General features: G+C 49.8%; 1 protein-coding gene across 6 annotated transcripts in view; it reads left to right on the forward strand.

Annotated features, from left to right (window-relative positions):
* LATS2 (large tumor suppressor kinase 2) overlaps positions 1 to 19,215 on the forward strand; it is an 81,738-nt gene that overhangs the window by 35,318 nt on the left and 27,205 nt on the right. For 2 of the 6 annotated variants that reach the window (XM_027116702.1, XM_027116703.1), the window contains one exon: positions 14,103 to 14,652. In XM_027116702.1, the coding sequence (XP_026972503.1) occupies positions 14,311 to 14,652 (342 nt within the window). In that variant the 5' untranslated portion in view covers positions 14,103 to 14,310. Of the gene's footprint in view, positions 1 to 3,830; positions 4,309 to 4,552; positions 4,755 to 4,784; positions 4,849 to 14,102; positions 14,653 to 19,215 lie in introns of those variants that run through there. The other 4 variants (XM_027116706.1, XM_027116701.1, XM_027116704.1 and 1 more) reach the window with 4 other exon arrangements.

Here is a 19,215-nt window from a genome sequence, read left to right on the forward strand (position 1 = left end):
GTATTGTTTAGCACAATTGAAAAAATAAAATAATTTTAAAAAGAAACCTAGTGGTAGAACTATTACATAAAGGCTTTTGAAAAAAATATAAGGTATGAAATATTTCTGGTTATTCATCTACTATCTATTAATTGACTACTCTCTTAAAAACAATAATAATCCACTTTTCCATAAGTGTGACTTCCAGTAATATAAACCCTTTGGGAAATGTCCAGAAACTGAGGACAAGAGATGTTTTAGTACTTGAAATAGCATCACAAGGCCCTAGCTCTCCTCTGCATAGGAAAGGCTTTTAGGAATAAGGTTCTGGTAGCTCTTAGTTTACGTACAGTTTTGAGAAGCGAAGTAATCTTTCATAGCCAACAGCAGACTAAAAGCAGAAAATTAGTGGGAATTCCCTGGCAGACTAGTGGTTAGGACTCCATGCTTACACTACAGGGGGCACAGGTTCGATCCTTGGTTGAAGAACTGAGACCCCGTAAGCTGTGTGGCAGAAAATTACCTAACAGAGGAAAACAACAAAAAATCCCGCAAAAGAACAAACAAGGTGGGGAGGGAAGTAGGGTGTTAAGTGTTTAATGTGGACAGAATGTCAGTTTGGGAAGATGAACAAGTTTTGGAGATGGATGGTGGCGATGGCCGCACACAATGTGAAGGTACTTGATGCCCCTAAACTGTACAGTTAAAATGTGATAAAATGGGAAATTTTATATTATGTATATTTTATTACAATAAAAAGACAGTAAAAAAAGAAAAAAGAGTTCTTCATCAAATCATATCCCCCAACTAATAAACTTGGTACTGCCAAGTCTTTCTAGAAGTTCCTACGAGTTTGCAGAACCAAAACCTCCAAAGAACAGTGTACCAGGAGATCTCCCTGGCTGACCCAGAGTGCTTGGTCCTGAGAAAAATGTGATCTTTAAAATTTTGATATTTCAGGGCTTCCCTGGTGGTGCAGTGGTTGGGAGTCCGCCTGCCGATGCACGGGACGCGGGTTCGTGCCCCAGTCCGGGAGGATCCCACATGCTGCGGAGCAGCTAGGCCCGTGAGGATGGCCACTGAGCCTGCGCGTCCGGAGCCTGTGCTCCACCACGGGAGAGGCCGCAGCAGTGAGAGGCCCGCGTACCGCATAAAACAAAAAAACAAACAAAAAAATTTTGATATTTCGGACATTAAAACAGCCTTTAAAAGTTCATTCAGTACATTCAGATCAGCAGTTAAGTTCTCTATATGTAGTTTTGGGGGGAGAAAATGGTCCTTGTTCTTGAGGAATTTATAATCTAATTAAGGAGACAGACCACAAGGGTATAAAAAAAATTAAATCAGTGTAGCACACCTTCTTTCTAGTTTTCCAGGCCTTTCACAATCTAACCCTACTCTACTTTTTCACTACTCCCCATAGAGAACATTCTTTGTAGTTAGCGGATTTGCTGTGTGTCCTCCACGGATTATTAACAAGGAGGCCTTTTCTTTCCAAAAAGACAAAAATTGTGTCTAGAGACCAGAGCCTGCTTTCCAGGCACTAAGGTATAAAGAGGCTGAGTCATAATCAGGCTTCTTGCATTCACAGGTGGGGGAGGGGTGGGGGAGGGGAAGCAGGTAGGTAGTCTCAGGGCGCATTGCACAGCAGCCTCAGGGAGAACCTGTAAAACATCCTGGCCCCGCATCTGCAGGTGAGGTGATGCTGGTTCCTGCCAGCCCTCAGCCTCTGCCCTGTCTGCTGCGGGAGGCCCTGGGCCCCCCTTCCTCACTCCACAAAGACCATTCCTCTCCCCTCAAAGTAAAAGGGAGCTGATTTGGTTTCAGTTTCCTTATTATTAAGTACATTGTGATCATGACTGTTTGAGATTACCTGAAGACAGCCTTATAATTCAGTGCTTCCAAGCTCTGGCGTCAGATCTACCAAGGTTGGAATCCCAGCTCTTTGGTCTCTGGCGAGTTAGTTGGGCTCAGTGTATTTTAGGGTCTTCTTCTATAAAATGGGGTTAATAACATGGTTGACTAGAGGATTAAATGAGATAATACACAAGTTTAGGGCAACACCTGGTATACACACATAGTAGACGTATGTTAATCAATTAATTTATACATGGAGAGGTTGCCACTGCCACAGGCTTTGTGCTCAGTGGGACTCGTGCTGTCTCTCTTTTCTCCTCTTGGCAACTGGATGCATTATGTGGATGAACTTATGTAGCTGATTATTTAAACAGTTTTTAACTATCCTCTTTAGAAGTATCAGGAATTATAAGACAGAAATCACCCAGAATCACTATATCCAGAGAATACCACTTTTAATATTTGGCTGCATACTTTACTGGACATATATACGTATTTTTGTTTGTTTAATATACGTGATATTTTATATAATATATATCATTTATATTTTATGTGTATAGCTTAAATATAAATACATGTACTTATATTGTTTCACCAAGTTAGATCCTGTACCCTATTTTGTCACTATATTTCTTTTTTTTTTTTTAAATTTTATTTATTTATTTAAGTTTTGGCTGCATTGGGTCTTCGTTGCGGTGCGCGGGCTTATTGCGGTGGCTTCTCGTTGAGGAGCACGGGCTCTAGGCGCACAGGCTTCAGTAGTTGTGGCTCGTGGGCTCAGTAGTTGTGGCTTACGGGCTCTAGAGTGCAGGCTCAGTAGTTGCGGCGCACGGGGCTTAGTTGCTCCACAGCACGTGGGATCTTCCCGGACCAGGGCTCGAACCCATGTCCCCTGCACTGGCAGGCAGATTCTTAACCAGTGTGCCACCGGGGAAGTCCTATCGCTGTGTTTCTTGAACGCATCAACAAGAGTGTAAGCTCCACCAATGGGTAAATCGTGTAGTTTTGCTCACTGTAGTACCAATGGTGTTTGGTTTAATCCATGGTTCATGGTAGGTCCTCAAAAAAATTTAAAAAACAAAAAACCCAAAGGAATGATTGACTGCATGTCAATTAACACAATGTTCTCCTATATGGTGTATCAGTTTCCTCAAGTAAGCCTCTATTTGGAAAATTACCCGTTTCCAATTTGTTTCATATATATATATATATATATATATATATATATGTATGTAAAAATGTTTAAGGTATTTTTTAAAAGGCACAAAGAATAACACACTACACATTATTGGATCTAATCACTCAGAATCAACAAATTTTAAGATTTGGACAATTTGTTTCAAATAAAGAAAGCAAGCACTGGAGAGAAAGTTGTTGTCCTTACTTTTCTCTCGAGTCTAATTTCTGCACTCCTTTCTACACCGGCCACAGCTGTAGTGAGTCTGGTGTGTACATTTTCAGTCCGTGACTCTACTCGTATAAAGAACGTGATTAGCATAGGTTCTGTGGGATTTTATTTCTCAACATGGTATCATAGTGTAAATATAATTTTGCCACTCCCTTTTCTCCACTCTACAATGATTTTTGAAGTCTATCTACATATCCTTTGAAAAGTACAGCTAGTTCATTCACTTAGCTATTTTACATATTTTATTTTCCCACAGTTCCCTACTGCTGGACTTTTAGGTTCTTCCTGATTTTTCACGATTGCAAACAATTCTATAATGGTCATTGTAATCCCAAAATTTGCTTAGGTGTCTCGCACATAAATTGTAAAGTCCATTAAATTCCTTTTATTTACGATATATTTCTTTCAGTTAACTATGTTTCTGTCGTTGAAGACACAGCAAGGGCAGGACCTTTACCTGCATACAAAGGGAGGAGGGGGCCAGCCCCGGGGTGGGGGCGGGGGGAGGGAGGCCTGTCCGGGTGCGAGCGCCCGGGGCGCAGGTGAGGGCGGAGGCGGCGCCGCGCCGGGCCGCGCGTCCAGGTGAGCCTCGCGGGGGGCGGGGCGCAGGTGAGCCGGATCCCGGCGCTCAGCGGTGGCCGGGCCATTGGCGCGCGGGGACCCCGGGCTGTCCCCTGGCAGACAGTCCGGAGCCCGTCCGCGCGGGAGGACGCGGGACGGCAGCGCCGCGGGGGTGGGGGACGGCGGCTGAGGCCGCGGACCCCGCACGGACGGGCGGACGGACGACCGCCGGGCCCCGCGCCCCCTGGGCGGCCGGCGGGCGCGGGCGGGGGCGGCGCTGACGCGGCGGTCACGTGACGCCCCAGGAATGCCAACAATGTAGCGAATGTCCCGCTCGGGCTGCGCGCTGGGCCGCGGCGCGAGCGCCGGAAGATGGGGCCGCCCGCCCGCCCGTCCGCCCGGCGCCCCGCGTCCCCGCCCGCCGGCCGCCCCCGGGCTCGGCGTCCCCCGCGAGGCCCCGGAGCCGCGGGCCAGGCGGCCGCGGACGGCGTAGACGGCGCGAGGTGAGCGGGGCGGCGGGGTGCGGATCGGGGATCGGGACTCGGGACTCAGCGGCGGGCGGGGCCGCGCGCTCGGGCGGAGGGGGGTCCGCGCCGTCGGGCCACCTCGGCCCTAGGCCCCTCGCGGGCAGGTCGTCCCCGGACGGAGGCCGCGCCGCCCCTCCCCCTCGCGGGCCGCCCCTCCCCCCGGGCCGCGCCCCCGGGTCTTCCCCTCCCCCACCTTCCCCCACCCCCACCCCGACCCCCGTCTGGAGTCCGGCCTCCCGCGGCGCTCCCCTGCGCTCGGCGCCCGCCGGGCTCCGGACGCGGGTTCCGACCCGGTTCGCGGCGCCTGGCGACCCGGCGGAGGCAGGTGGGGCCGGGGAGACACACGTGCCCCGCCCGCAGGCCTCGGTGGGACCCGGACCGTGCGCGCTGTGTGCGGGGTTCGTCGTGTGGACCGATTACACGTACGTGGGGGGCAGGGGAGGGGGTCTCCCTGGACAGGAGTCCAGACTTCAGAACTCACTAGCCCGGGACTGTGTGAGACCCAGCGCTTGGCAGGTAGAAATGCAGTGGCCAAACAGCTCTCTTCCCAAAGTGTTCAGCAAATACGTGCAATTGTAGAGGAAGGTTTGCCCCCATTTTACTAAGAAACATGAATGGAAAGTCACAAAATGTGTGATGTTCGCACAGGTGTTCAGTTTGAATTTTAACCTAGGGGTTGACAGGCCTTCCCTTGGTAATGGAGAAGGTAACTCCTGGCCCATTATTGGGGAAATTGTGCTCAGGAGCGCTGGATTCCTAGTTTTAGTTGAATCTCACCTCAAATCCCTGCTTGATGGATCGTCATTTCTGAGCGCTCAGTCAAGAGACTAAGCTACTTTGTATCTTTTAAAAGTTTTTTCTGTAGCAAATGTATTAATAAGAGAGTAACAGAAAAATCTTCAAAATAAGAATGCATAGACTGTTTAAGAAAGTTTGTTTTAAATTATAATTAACAAGACGCTGTGTTATTCAGCCTGTCATAAAATTTGGTCTCATTATCCAGGTCTATAGAGCGCTGTTTAAAGAATATGCCAGCATTTCTTTGAAATTAAAATTGCTGAACATTTAATGAATCTCAAAATGTCAAGCAATTTAAAATGATATCTGGGCAGAAGCTGTCATGAAACATTATTAAGGTGAATTATGAAAACCTCGGAATTTTTGAACCGGAAAAGATTCTTCTAGCTTCTTCATCTAATTTGAACTCGTTTTGACTTAGGTGTAAATGGGAGCTGTACATATTTCTTTCTTTCTTTAGCAAATCGCAGGGTTGGGGGAGGGACTTTCCTTTGGTGGGAGGGGAATGTTTTTACAATAAGATGCCTTGTTATTTTAAATGATGTTTTGTAAGTAGCCAGCCCCGGGCTCCTAAATCCCACTGCTTGTGTCGGTTGGGCGTGAGGAGGGGTGTTGAAGCTGATAGATTGTCCGTAAACACCCAGGAAACATTTGGGGGAACTTTGTGGGGGTGTTCTGATTTGTATTGGAAAAACCAGACTAACACAGGTTTCGAAAAGCTGCTTTTATGTTTTATTTCATGGTTATAATAATGTGAAACTTCTAAATAATGTTCCTTACTGACTTTTAAAAAATAAAAGGTTTGAAGAAGTACAGAGGATAAATTCACTGCATTTACTTTGTTTTGACTGTAAATCTGCTCTAAAAAGGAGCAAAATATTCTGATCAACAGAACGAAGAGCTTGGGCTTGAACATTTCTAGAACATTTCCGACTTCCAGCATGAAAAATTCCCTGAATCTCCTTCCTTTTTTTAAAAAAAAACCCTATTGCTCAGTAATTCCTATGGACAGAACCGGGCGTCCCGAGTCCAGGGGTCACCATCCCCATTGTGTGCTGGTGGCTGACGCTCTGTGTGGGGCGGGGAGTGGGCTTTATTTCAGAGAGCACCTGTGACAGCTCCCAGAGCCTGGAGGTAGCCCTGTTTGGCCACTCAGGTCACTAAGTGTTAGATAGTACTTTTGAGTCTAATGCTGTTTGATTTACAGTTTCATTTTGAAAGTATGATTAGAACAAGGTAATGCTGGAAATAAGGATAATAGTTACGGTGCTAAAATTAGGGTGGAAACTGGACGTTGTTTAATGTTTGCCGTTCACTCTACGAAAGCTTTATTTCGCTTGCCACTCGACCACGTCAACCTAATAGTGACAAGTGGTTGTTTAAGTTAATTAAATACTTTTTGTTCATATGCCAATATTTGACGTTCACAGGAATTTTCTGGAGGACAAGGGAAACTCATATTGTGTCGCAGTGGTTTGTGTTTACCGTTAACTGTTCCGATCCTGTGGCGTAGAGCAGAGCCTGTAGTCTCTAGATTCGTTAGCACGGTGAGAATCTTTTCGAGGATGTAAGCTGGCTTTTGAATGGAGTGGGCTTCTCTTTGGAGTACTGACGGCCCTTCTCCAGGCCGTGGTCTTCAGCAGGAGTGCTAGGGACCAGCTCGTTCCTTAGGAATTAATTAACTCCATCCTGTCTCACGAGGGTCACTCCTGTGTTTTCATTAAATGTACCCAGGTGCACCTGCCTCGCTCCCCGACGTTATCTGCCTGTTCATCTTTTCTATGCTTGAGCCTTTTCGCAGGAAGTTCCGGACTCCAAGAATAGCTTCACACTTCCTCCATCAAATCATAGCCCTTGCGCCTTTCCAACTTCGGTGAAGTGATCCTTTCTCTGGGAGGTTTTCTCCAAATAGGCCTGTGCACTGGGATTCCTTGGATGGTCATGTATCACCTCTGTCCACAGCAGCGACTCTCCAGTGGCATGGGTGGTCCAATCCCTGGCCGCGGAGTTTCCGAAACTTGAAGGGGAGAGGGTTTCAGAGGAGGTGAGGCTTCTCAAAGAGTGAAAGCCCCTGCCGGGGTGTGGAATGGAATATAAGGAGACCCATCCTGTTGGGTTGCTTGCTGTTATGATTGCTACAGAGAACAGGTGACAGATTTATCTACAGCCTGGTCATTCCACATGGTCATCTTGAGTACAAACTTCTATAGCTCCGGGCTTCCCTGGTGGCGCAGTGGTTGAGAGTCCGCCTGCCCATGCAGGGGACACAGGTTCGTGCCCCGGTCCAGGAAGATCCCACATGCCGCGGAGCGGCTGGGCCCGTGAGCCATGGCCGCTGAGCCTGCGCGTCCGGAGCCTGTGCTCCGCAACGGGAGAGGCCACAGCAGTGAGAGGCCCGCGTACCGCAAAAAACAAAACAAAACAAAACCTCTATGGCTCCATTTTCTAATGCTGTTATTCATAATGTGTGTCTCTAAGTGTATGTATGTGTATATCTATATACACACACGCACACACACACACACACATATATATATATATATATATGTATCATACAGATATCATGTACAAAGCAAACAGGGCATGTGGTAGTTTGTTTTCCCTGGATCATAAACTTATTTGGGGGTGAGGCCCAGTTCTACCTGAGTGAATCCATATAATGTCCGGTGCAGCCTTTGGCCCGAGTGGGAGACCTCCGTACCCGCTGAAGCCTTGTGACTGTGCTCTTGGTTGGAGAGACGTCCTCAGGGACCCTCCTGGCGCGGGGTATCCCCTGTGAGGGCTTCCTGGCTGGAGCAGCCCAGGGAGGTCCTGCCGCACGGTGGTGCACGGTTCTGACATTCGGCGTCCGGCTGCAGGCCCGGCCCGGCTGCCTGGTTTATCTCAGCTTTGCCAGTTAGTTAGAGTAAGGATATGATTTAAGTAATAACTGGAATTTTAGGTCCGAGAAATACTGTTTTAAAAGTGCCAGCATGTGTCCGTAGTGCGGGCCCTGCGGCCGGTGGGTTTGGTCGGTTCCTCCGTCGGTCGGGGCTGCATGTCTGTTTGGCAGCCAGTGTGGGTTGTGAAGTACTGGGAGAAATTAGAATAAAAAGTCTTGAACGTCTGATAGCGTTTTCCAGGATTGGTTTAAGAACCAGAACTGGGTTTGGTGGGGCCAAATTAAGGGGTGATTAAAGTATTGCTCTCACGTTAAGTTTTTACAGGAGCCCCTACACTAGGAATAGGGTTTAGTAGTTGTCACAGCTCCAGATTTGAAAATGACTCGTTTCTGTCTTGTGAGCTGTATTGCAGTTTTTTGGGGGTTTTTTGTTTTTTTAAGAAGCATGAGAGAATAACACTTCATTGTTAGGAGATAATACAGGGGCTTTCTTTGCACATCGAGAGTATTGCAGTTTTAAAATTCCAGTGTCTTGTAGTTTCTTTTACTATTTTATTTATTTATTTATTGGCTGCGTTGGGTTTTCGTTGCCGCGCGCGGGCTTCCTCTAGTTGCGGCGAGCAGGGGCTACTCTTCGCTGCTGTGTGCGGGCTTCCTCTAGTTGCGGCGAGCAGGGGCTACTCTTCGTTGCGGTGCGCGGGCTTCTCACTGCGGTGGCTTCTCTTGTTGCAGAGCACGGGCTCTAGGCGTGCAGGCTTCAGTAATTGTGGCTTGTGGGCTCTAGAGCACAGGCTCAGTAGTTGTGGCGCACGGGCTTAGTTGCTCCGCGGCATGTGGTATCTTCCTGGACCGGGGCTCGAACCCGTGTCCCCTGCATTGGCAAGTGGATTCTTAACCATTGCTCCACCAGGGAAGCCCTATAGTTTCTTTTAAAGTATATTTAAATCAGTTGATGATACCTAGGAAATTTCTAAAATTAGATTACTTTGCTTGCTACCCCCGTTTGTTTTCTTTTTTCTTTTTTTTTTTGGCTGCACCGTGGCCTATAGGATCTTAGTTCCCCAACCAGGGATCGAACCCGAGCCCCAGTAGTGAAAGCACAGAGTTCTAACCACTGGAGCACCAGGGAATTCCACTACCCTGGTCTTTTTAAAGACCCATCCATGAGGCTTTAGGGTCGTATTTGTAAAATTCTTGATGAGAGAGCTTAGTAAAATGATACAGTAGTGTGTCAGAGTAGCTCATTTCCAGCTGCAGTCTTAATTTGACTGATGAGTATTCTCGTGAAAAATGCTTTCAGAAGTTCATAATTTCACCATGAAATCAACTGTCGTCAAACTAAAGTCTAAAATACAAGGTCTCAAGCTGAGGAAATACTTTCATTCTTTGTGTAACTGAAAGAAAGTTTCATTCTTACCAAATTATTCAGGCAGGACCAGTTTGCCTGTAGGTGTCCTACATGCTCACCTAGGAAGCCATGTATGCCCAGGAGACCGTGGTGGGAAGGCGATGAGAAGGGGGGGGTGTCTTCCCCCCCCCCCGCCCCCGCATGAAGGAGCTTTCCCAGGCACGGCTTTAGGAGGTATCACTGAATAACTCTTCCAGCTTTCCTGTATGTTTGAAACTTTTCACAATGAAATGTTGAGGGAAAAGGAACCAGGACGTCTGATCCGGATTCTGTCTGTGGGCACCTCCACCTGGTATTTCTTAGCTCGGGTAGAAATACAGATGTCGACACAGAAATGTCTGGTCTCTCCCGTGCTGCTTGGCTTTATAATTGGAATGTTTGTGGGACACACGGGCACTTAAACCCCCAGTATTTGCAGGCGCATGGCTCTGGGAAGCCCCTCCCCGTTGTGTGTTTCAGCGTCCTGGTGGAGTGCGGAGGGGCAGGAGGTTCAGACCTCCTGCGAGGAGAGTTTGTCCACTGCCAGCACCCAGTCCTGAGGTCCGGCCTTTCCTTGTGGAGCTGTGTTTAGTGAGGGAACACGACCAAACACTAGCTAGCTGGATGTGAACAGTTAGATGACTTTGCATAATGCTCGTCATTGTAACCATTCCTAAGGGTACAGTTCAGTGGCATAGAATACATGAACATTGTCACTGCAGTCAGCACCACAGTCTGTATTACAGACTTTTTCATCGCCCCGGACAGAAACTCTGTACCCATTAAACAATGACTCCCCCTCCCCGAGCCCCCGTGACTCCAGTCTTCGTGTCTCTCTGGATCTGCCCCATAGGAGCGGATCCCACGCTGTTCGTCCTTCGCTGTCTGGCTCGTGTCGCGCAGCGCAGCGTCCTCAGGGTTCATCCACGTTGTAGCAGGTGGCAGAGCGTCGTTCCTTTTCTGGCTGAGTAACATACCGTAGTCGTGCAGCCTTTTATAGGAGTTTTGTGTAAATGGCAGGAACACTGTGTCTGAAACCTCAGAGAAGGGGCACTGTGTTTTCCGAGGGCCGTCCCCGTCCACAGCCCGTGCTGCGTGTTCTCCCGAGGGCGCCGTGGGGCAGGTTTTACCCGCAGTCCAGGATCGCGGGGACGGACTCAGACGCTTCCGGGCAGCGTGCAGGGGAGACCCTGCCCTCGTGGCGCTTACAGTTCAGGTGATTGAGGAGGAAAGTGGGCACACTTGACAGTGCTCTGCGGGGCTGTGGGTGACCTGTAGGGTCTCCGGGGCTGGGTGGGTGGGAGACCCTCTGCTGTGGGTCACAGCTTTCAGTGCTTCTCCCTTTTAGAGTAACTCCCAGGGAATTTACTCAGAACCCTCCTGGTGGCCCCACACCCTTCTCTGCTGCCGTGGCCAGGCAGGGAGGCCGGCCCTGCGTCCTGACTTTGACCTTCTTACAGCCCTTTTTCCTTCTCCATGGACCATCTCCAGGGGCCGAGTGGAGAGCAGCTTTCCCTATCCTGCCTGTGTCGCCTGGCAGCGGCCTGAGGCCCATCACAGCCTGCTGCCGCTCTGAGGACTGCCGCTCACCCGCCTAACTGTCCCTGTCCCCCAGGGGTGTCGCTGCTTCTCACCTAGGCCCTGTCGTCCACCTGGAGTGTCCCAGCTTTGTCCCTCCCAGCCCTCTGTCCAGTTGGCTTCCTGACTCAACCCTCTAAAGGGCGCTTGGCTGTGTCACTTCTTAGCTCGGCCGCAGACGGTAGCTCCCCGTGGAGTCCAGACGTGGCCGTGACCTGGAAGGTCCTCCCCATCAAGCCTCTGGGCGCCTCCCAAGCATCACCCCTCCAGACTCCAGGAAAGGCCTCTCCGCGGCCCTCAAGCCGGTGGAGGAGCCTGTGGATGGCGCATTCCTCTGCTCCTTTGCATATGCTGTTCCCTGGGCTGGAATTCCAGTCTTCCCTGCACAGAGGTTTAGTTCTCTCTACTCCAGAGATTTTTCTGACTTTCTCCTGTATTCTCCAATTTGCCAGATGATTCTTTTTCTCCTCTTGGGCATCTCTTTCTTTGGAGCAGTTTATCTGCCTCCCTCACCCGCTCCTCTCTGCAGTGTGACCGTTTGCAGGGGGGATGGGTTGGGGAGGGGTACTGGAAGGACCCTCCCTGCGTGTTGTCAGGCCCCTCCTTCACATCGGTTATTTATTGCGAGGACAGTATGATTTATGACTTCTGTATTTCCATTTTCAAAGGAAGGGAAGAGAGCTAAAGATTGGAAACAGTAGTTTGTGTGAAGGTCGTAGGAAAAGGTACAACTCCTGTCTGTTCTCAGACTCCAGACGTGCTCAGCAGCTCCTTGAGAATCTGTTCATTTTTGTTGGAATGTGAACTTGTGGTTTTAGACAGTTAGGTGTTTCAGAACAGATGCTTAGACCACGAGGTCACTGAGAATGAGTGTGGGTGCAGTGTGCCCCATATTACACCAGTGCAGCAGGGCTCTGGGCTCGGGTCCACTGCACGGGAGCCTCAGCTGTGTCTCAGCCAGTGGGTCACTATCGCGTACTCAAGGACATTTCAGCGACTTTAACATATTAGATGTTGTGTTTAAAAATATGAATTTCAGGGCTTCCCTGGTGGCGCAGTGGTTGAGAGTCCGCCTGCCGATGCAGGGGACGCGGGTTCGTGCCCCGGTCCGGGAAGATCCCACATGCCACGGAGCGGCTGGGCCCGTGAGCCATGGCCGCTGAGCCAGCGCGTCCGGAGCCTGTGCTCCGCAACGGGAGAGGCCCACGTACCGGGAAAAAAAAAAAATTGAATTTCATGTTGAAAATTTTATGTAGCCTGCTTTTCTTACTTTCTAAATAGAATCTTCTTGTAGTTACAGTGAGAAAAGGGACAGGTAAAACCTTTTGAGACCTTCCATCTTCCCATCTCTAAGAAAGGAATAGTAATTTTATGTCATTTTTTCAGGTTTACTGTTGTCTATGGTAATGTAATAGATCTATGTAAGTTAATTCACATGAAATGCTTAGAACAGAGCCTGGCACTTAGTAAATACTGGATAAACATTAGCTATCTCCCCACCACAGTGGGGGAAAAGGGGTGAAAAAGGCCGTGAAGCACGGTTCCATTTTACAGTTAGTTTCTAAGCTCCTCACTGAAAGAAGTCCAGACCCCTGTGCCCCTCTCCTTCTAAAGGAGGCTCCAAGAAGGGATCAGTTTTCCTTTGTTCATTAAAACTCAAAGTGATTTTACTTCACTATCTGCTCCCTGGGTTCTGTGGTCACGGCCACGCGGGCTGCCTCCAGGGCAGGACAGCTCAGGACGGGAACAGCAGTGACCACGGGACGCTGAGCCTCACTCTGTTCACCCGCTGCTGCCACCTGTTGGACGGAGGGGAGGGAGGTGACCTCACCTGTCCCAGGCTACGCAGCCCTGAGCCCCTGAGCCAGGTGCTGCCGGGCACCTGGCAGCTAAGGGCAGCGTCAGGGCGGGGCTCGCCTTCTGACTGCCGGCATGACAGCACTCAGTGCGTTAGCCGGGAGCAGGTGGAATCATCGTGGGGAAGTGTGCCCTTGTGACTGCGAGCTCTGTACAGAGAGTCTGCTTCCGTGCTGAGGGGTGGGTGCCACACACAGACGACTTGCATCTGCACAGCCCTTGTTACTGTCGTCACCGTGTGACCACCCACATGCTGTTACCAGACCCCTCCATGCAAGCGTCAGTTTCCACAGGCGAGACATTCTCATTTTATTTTTATTATTTATTGATTTATTTTTGGCTGCGTTGGGTCCTCGTTGCTGCGCGCGGGCTTTCTCTAGCTGCGGCGAGCGGGGCCTGCTCTTCGTTGAGGTGCGCGGGCTTCTCATTGCAGTGGCTTCTCTTGTTGCGGAGCACGGGCTCTAGGCGTGTGGGCTCAGTAGTTGTGGCTCGTGGGCTCAGTAGTTGTGGCGCACGGGCTCTAGAGCGCAGGCTCAGTAGTTGTGGTGCATGGGTTTAGTTGCTCTGCGGCATGTGGGATCTTCCCGGACCAGGGCTCAAACCCGTATCCCCTGCATTGGCAGGTGGATTCTTAACCACTGCGCCACCAGGGAAGCCCCGAGACATTCTTATTTAGGTCAAAATGCCGGTAAGAAGTTGACCACTTTATAAAAAAACCCAGAGGAGTCGTGACCCTCAAAGTCTCATAGCACATTGTGCGAACCTTCAGCGTGGCGGGCTGTGGTTTCTCTCAGGAGGTTTGGGAGGGTTTTGTAAGAAAGAGTTCCCAAGGTGTGGAAGGACCACCGGCTGAGGTGAGTGGAGGGGCTCGTTAGTCATGCTGTGGGGATGCAGGGCGTGGTGTGGACCAGCCGCTGAACCCTCGAGCTGTGGATTTCCAAGTGAAGTCATATTATAAAGGAGAACTTTAAATGAGCTGTCGGTTGTTAATACTGTTGTTCTTGCCCCAAACTGAGTATTTATAAGAAAGTATTGGCTTCTGCAGCGGTATGTCATTGCAGGTTACATGTTACAGGAGACGCCTGGGGTGGCCCTGCCTGTCACATGCTCGAACCAGAGGTGAACCGTATCTTTATCTTTTCTGAGAGGTGGTATGTTCTTTCTTTATCTTTCCAAGTGGAATATTTTCAGGATCATGGTCCATTTCTGAAAAGTGTCATTAACATTATGTGGGAACCACAAATGAACACCTCTCATTTTCCTTTTCAGGTAGAGATGGTCTTCAAAGTGAAGTCTCTGGAAAATGTTCGGTTCTCTGCAGAAACTACAGAAATGGAAGGAAAGAACATTTTCAAAACAACATTGTTGTGAAAGTGTGTTTACAACTAACTGATACTGTTGACAGTTTTGTTTTCGTTTTAACTAATAAAACACTTTAAGAAGATTGTATTTATGGTCAAAGGAAACTGGACTAACCATGCGGCCAAAGACTTTTCCCGCCACGACCTACTCTGGGAACAGCCGGCAGCGGCTGCAGGAGATCCGCGAGGGGCTGAAGCAGCCGCCCAAGACCCCCGCCCCGGGGCCGCCCGCGGGGCCGGGCAGTGACGCCGCCCTGGATGCCAAGGCCCTGGGGGGCAAGGACGCGGCTAGGCAGCAGCAGCAGACGAGGACAGCCCCGAAGTTCGGCCCTTACCAGAAAGCCCTGAGAGAAATCAGATACTCCTTGCTGCCCTTTGCTAATGAATCGGGCCCTTCGGCCGCCGCAGAAGTAAACCGACAAATGCTGCAGGAATTGGTGGACGCGGGCTGTGACCAGGTGGGTGGAAGCTCCCGGGAGGCTGCGCATCTGGGGTGCAGAGGAGACCAGCAGAGGTCCCTGGAGAGGGGTTTCTAGGCTACAAACCCGAGGCCCTTTCTGCGTCCCATTGCACTGTTTTCCACCTTCTCTCCAAAACCATCTTGTTAGCTGCTTTCCTTTTCAGGCAAGATCCAGAGATTTCTCAGCTCTCCTGAAGCTGTGTCCCGTGCGCTTTCTGTCCTGTCCCTGTGAGGACGGGAAGGCTTTCCCACGTAGCCCTCTCCTTGGGGTTTTTTGGCTTATCGTGAGCTGTCGTGGGGAAGAGACTGGCTTCCTTGAACTTGTGTTTGGTTTGTGCATTTTTTAACTCAGCTAAGGGGAAGGTTGGTTAACATGAGTCGGCTCTTTGCCTCTGTTTTCTCCTGTTTTGTAAGATAGCATCTATGCTATTAGAGGAGACGTAACTATATTAAGGGAATGAGAAAGGCTAGAAAATAAAAAGCTTGAGAAATCATCAGAATGGTGGCAACACAGCCTGACTTCTCACGCTTAAGCATAAAGGCCAGTTAACGGAGGAGACATCGGTTACACAGAAACACACACGGGGGCCGTGCGTATGATCCTGTGCTCTTCACGTGGCTGAGTAAAGCCCGAACCGAGGGGCAGGACCGTATGAAATGGAGCTCGTGTCCAACCAGGTAAAAACGTGTCCGTGACATGTAACTAGTAAAAATGCAGCTGTCTTATGAAACGGCTTCTGAAAGCAAGTGCTGTATCATCACCTGTCGTGTGAACGTCAGAGCTGCATGAACGTGGAAATAGACCAGGCACGTCTGCCGCCCTGCAAACTGAGTAGGATTTCACGCGCAGAGCGCATCAGGATGGCTTGGGCACTTCTAGTTTCTTAGAAACAGCGTAACTACGTACTCCTGGCCTCACAGTCATGGGAACTGGGAGGAAAGAGAAACAACGCCGTCTTTTATTTCCAAAAGCTACCTCAGCCCTCTTATAGTTTCTTACCGGAGAGCTTAGATTTCTCAGATGATCTGTTTGGGAAACTAGTGGTGCTGTTTTGTGGGGCTTCCTTGACCCTTCGGGATGTGCCGGGATTGACCTGGGTAACGAGCTGCTTTCGTGAAGCCCAGGCTGTGAACGGCGGGTGCAGAGGGTTAGCAGCGCGAGCGGACAGCACAGCCACGGCCTTTCTCTCTGTGAAAACATGAAGCTGTCCCCTGACCAGCAGAACTTGTGCTTTTGAAGATAGGCTGGAGCCGTCCCAGGGAAGTAGTGGGTGACATTGCAGATACTCAGCCCTATAACAAAGCTGAAAGCCTTGTGTAAATCACTAGCAAACAAGAGGGAATCAGAGCCGCTGTTCTCGCAGTTGTGATAAAAACAAACAAATTGGGCACACGATCCAGAATCCAGGTGGGCTCTCATTGTGGTAAAATCCATGCGTGATAACTACAGCGCACGAAATAACGAAGCTGGTGCCGTTTATAGTAGAACACCAATATGGCAAAATTAAGGGTCGGACACCCGTAAGTTCCCATCAGCATTTAATTTATGGTAATTGCTGGCAGAAAGGACCCTTTACCCTTTTGATGCTCCTGAAATAATCCGTCAGATTGGTGCATAGCGTTACTTTGTGGCTTAAAACAACTCTGCCTTCGGTCTGACCCTCCAACTCAGACTTTTTCTGGCCTGGTTAGAGGGTACATTTGCTTTCAGAGAATTCTGGTTGCAAAGTCATTATGTGAACCCAAATAATGTGAGGAAAAGCTCAGCAGTACCTCTACAGTTGTGTGTCTTGGATAAAGCAGGTGATTAGAATTCCCGTGTAACAGGTACAGAGAATTCCTGTCTGTGCAGCTTTTCCCCTTGCCTCCTGTTGTATTGCCTTTTAATCTAGGTTCAGTTTTGTTTCCTTATATTTTGAGTTTAAATGCCATTTTAGCCCTATATTTATAAGAATGGCAGTAAACTCCCAGTTTTCCCAAGGTCTTACAGGTCCTTGTTGGTGATGACACACTTTTATATGCAGTGTTTTATCTACTGCATGTGCACACACACTTTTTTCCCCATTTTATTGGGACTCTGATTCAGTTTCTGGGAAAACGTAAAAGACTGTTCACTGTGTGATGGTATAATGTATATGTCAAACGGTGTAATGTTCATAAATCTTTTGCACGTAAATCATTAAAGACTTACGACAATTTCTATAGGGCAAACAAAGAGGCCACTAGGTTAATATTTCTTAAGGAAGGAGCTGTTCTTTAAATATAGATTTAAGGAATTGGAAAGATATGTTTTTGATTATGAGCATCCTGTTTTGTAGTCTCTTATTAGCACAAGTGATGACTTAAATTTAGCTCTTACTTTATCTTTCTTATAAAATTTAGTTTCACTTTTTCTTTTAATCTTTATGGTTCCAAACGACCATATTACCAGGTGTTCCCTCTTTTTCTTCCTGAGACAGTTTTAGAAACGGCTGATTCAGTGTTGCCGCAATGTTCATATGTGTGACATTGCTGCTTCTCGGAAGCACTGACTTGTATTCGCCTGCTGCATTGTGGCGGGTTAGCGCAGGTAGGGCGCCCTTGGGGCCCCTCAGAGTCTGTGCTGGGGCCTTGGGAGAGCAAGGATGCCCATGGCTCCTGGGCCCTTAGAGCAGCTGAGCGTTGCATCACGGTGTGTCCCCAGAGGGGGACTTAGGTGAGGAATTTCTTTCAGACGGGAGTCCTGGGACTTGTTCGTGCTTTTTCCCAGTGGATGGCCTGTGTCCTGACCCTGCCCACCTCCCTCCTTGCTCTGCCACGGGCGGTGCTGAGTCCAGGCGCGGCTATGTTCCCCTGGTCCCGAATTTCTCTGTTGGTATAATTTTCCTAATCCTGACTTAATCCAGTTTTCCTCACTTTATTGTATGTGTTTAAGTGAGTAAAATCTTTAACTAAATGCAGGTAGGAAGAAATGTAAACAAACAAATCGATTTCTTATGCCCAATTCGGCCTGAGGAAGAAAGCCAGTGGTCAGGGACCCGAGCACAGCACCAAGTAGACTGGGGTGACTTGGTCAGGAGGAAAAGGGAGAGAATTCTTGGCATCCTCAAGCCAAAAAGTGCCGAGGAATCACGTTTCCCAGCCCACCACACAGGGTGCTCCTTGACCCAGGTCCTTTGCAGAGGCTGCGGCGCTGGGCGTGCTGCCGTCACAGTGGAAGGACAGGCCCTGGTGGTGGCTGCGACCGTGTGTCCCCGCGCTGTTCTGAGACCGCGTGGCAGCAGTCAGAGAGGACTCCAGTTGCAACCCCAGTGACTCAGGCTCCCCCCACCCTGGCAAGCGTGGTCGCACGTGCCTGTCACACACGCTTGAGCGGAGGGAGGACAGCGGTGCCCGCGGAGGGGCTTCCTCCTCAGCAACTTGGTCCCCTCCTCTCGCCCCCCTCCTCCCCCCGGCCACGCTTGCCCAGCCCCCCTTCCCCCGGACAAGCTCACGCCGGAGCTCTGTGGACGTGTCACACTGTGTCGGCGGTGATGCCATCTCCCCTCATCCCTGTCTGGATCAGCTCACCTCCTGCAGGAACCCTGGTTCTTGCCTCCGGGTTTGAGCCGACCCTGGTCAGACCGCCAGGCTCCGTTGTTTCTTCTTTTTCTCTTTTTGGCTGCACTGCACGGCATGTGCATGATCCCCTGACCGGGGATCGAACCCCTGTCCCCTGCACTGGAAGCGCACAGTCTTAACCACTGGACCTACAGGAGAGTCCCGGGGTCCGTTGTTTCTAACTCGTAGGCCCATGGTCGGCCGCCCCTCTCGGCGCTGGACCCGCGAGTGTGCCCCGCGAGTGTGCCCCGCGAGTGTGCCCCGTGTGTGTGCCCCGTGTGCCCTGGAGGCCCCGCGTGGCCATGGGGCTGTGCCCCTCATTCGGCAGGAGCAGTAATGGTGGGAAACGCAAGCTTTGCAGAGAGGATTCCGGGCGCTGGTCCACTAAACTGTCCCTCAAGTCTCAGGCACTAGAACAGACAGAAGCACAGCTCTGCCTCACTGGCCGTTATCAGGAAAGGGCAGGGGGTGACCCTGAGGGGCGCTGACGCGAGGCTGCCATCTCTTAATCCTGGTGACAGGTGGCCTCGGTGGTCTCACTCGAAGGCCGAGGTTTTGCTAATGAGGGAGATGCAGGGATTCAGGTGACTCGTATGTTTCCTCCTCTTCCTCTGGAAAGGGGACTAGTGTTCAGGGTTGTCACTGCCCTGAAATATTAATAAGAGCAGGAGCAAAAAAGAAACACTTGAGTTGAGGAATGTCAGTCCTGTAACAGGAAACTGTCTTAACAATGACTGTGGGTGTAGCAGCCTTTGCCTTTTCCCCCTGTTTTTTCTTTTCTTTTTTTTTGATTTTCAAATTAATTTCGGCCCTGCCAAAAGATAAACTATACCTTTCTAAATAGGATTTAGACAAGACACTAGCAAATCATACCTTTGTGTCGTACCTTCCCCCAGGCTTCCCCAGGTCATTAAAGTAGCGCGTGTTCATTGCATACTTTCGGAAAATACAGAAAAGTATAAAGAGAAAATGAAAATTGCCT

Source organism: Aethalodelphis obliquidens, unplaced genomic scaffold (genome assembly GCF_003676395.1).
Source record: "Aethalodelphis obliquidens isolate GAN/ISIS:26980383/991018 unplaced genomic scaffold, ASM367639v1 scaffold16, whole genome shotgun sequence".
Lineage (NCBI taxonomy): Eukaryota > Metazoa > Chordata > Mammalia > Artiodactyla > Delphinidae > Aethalodelphis > Aethalodelphis obliquidens.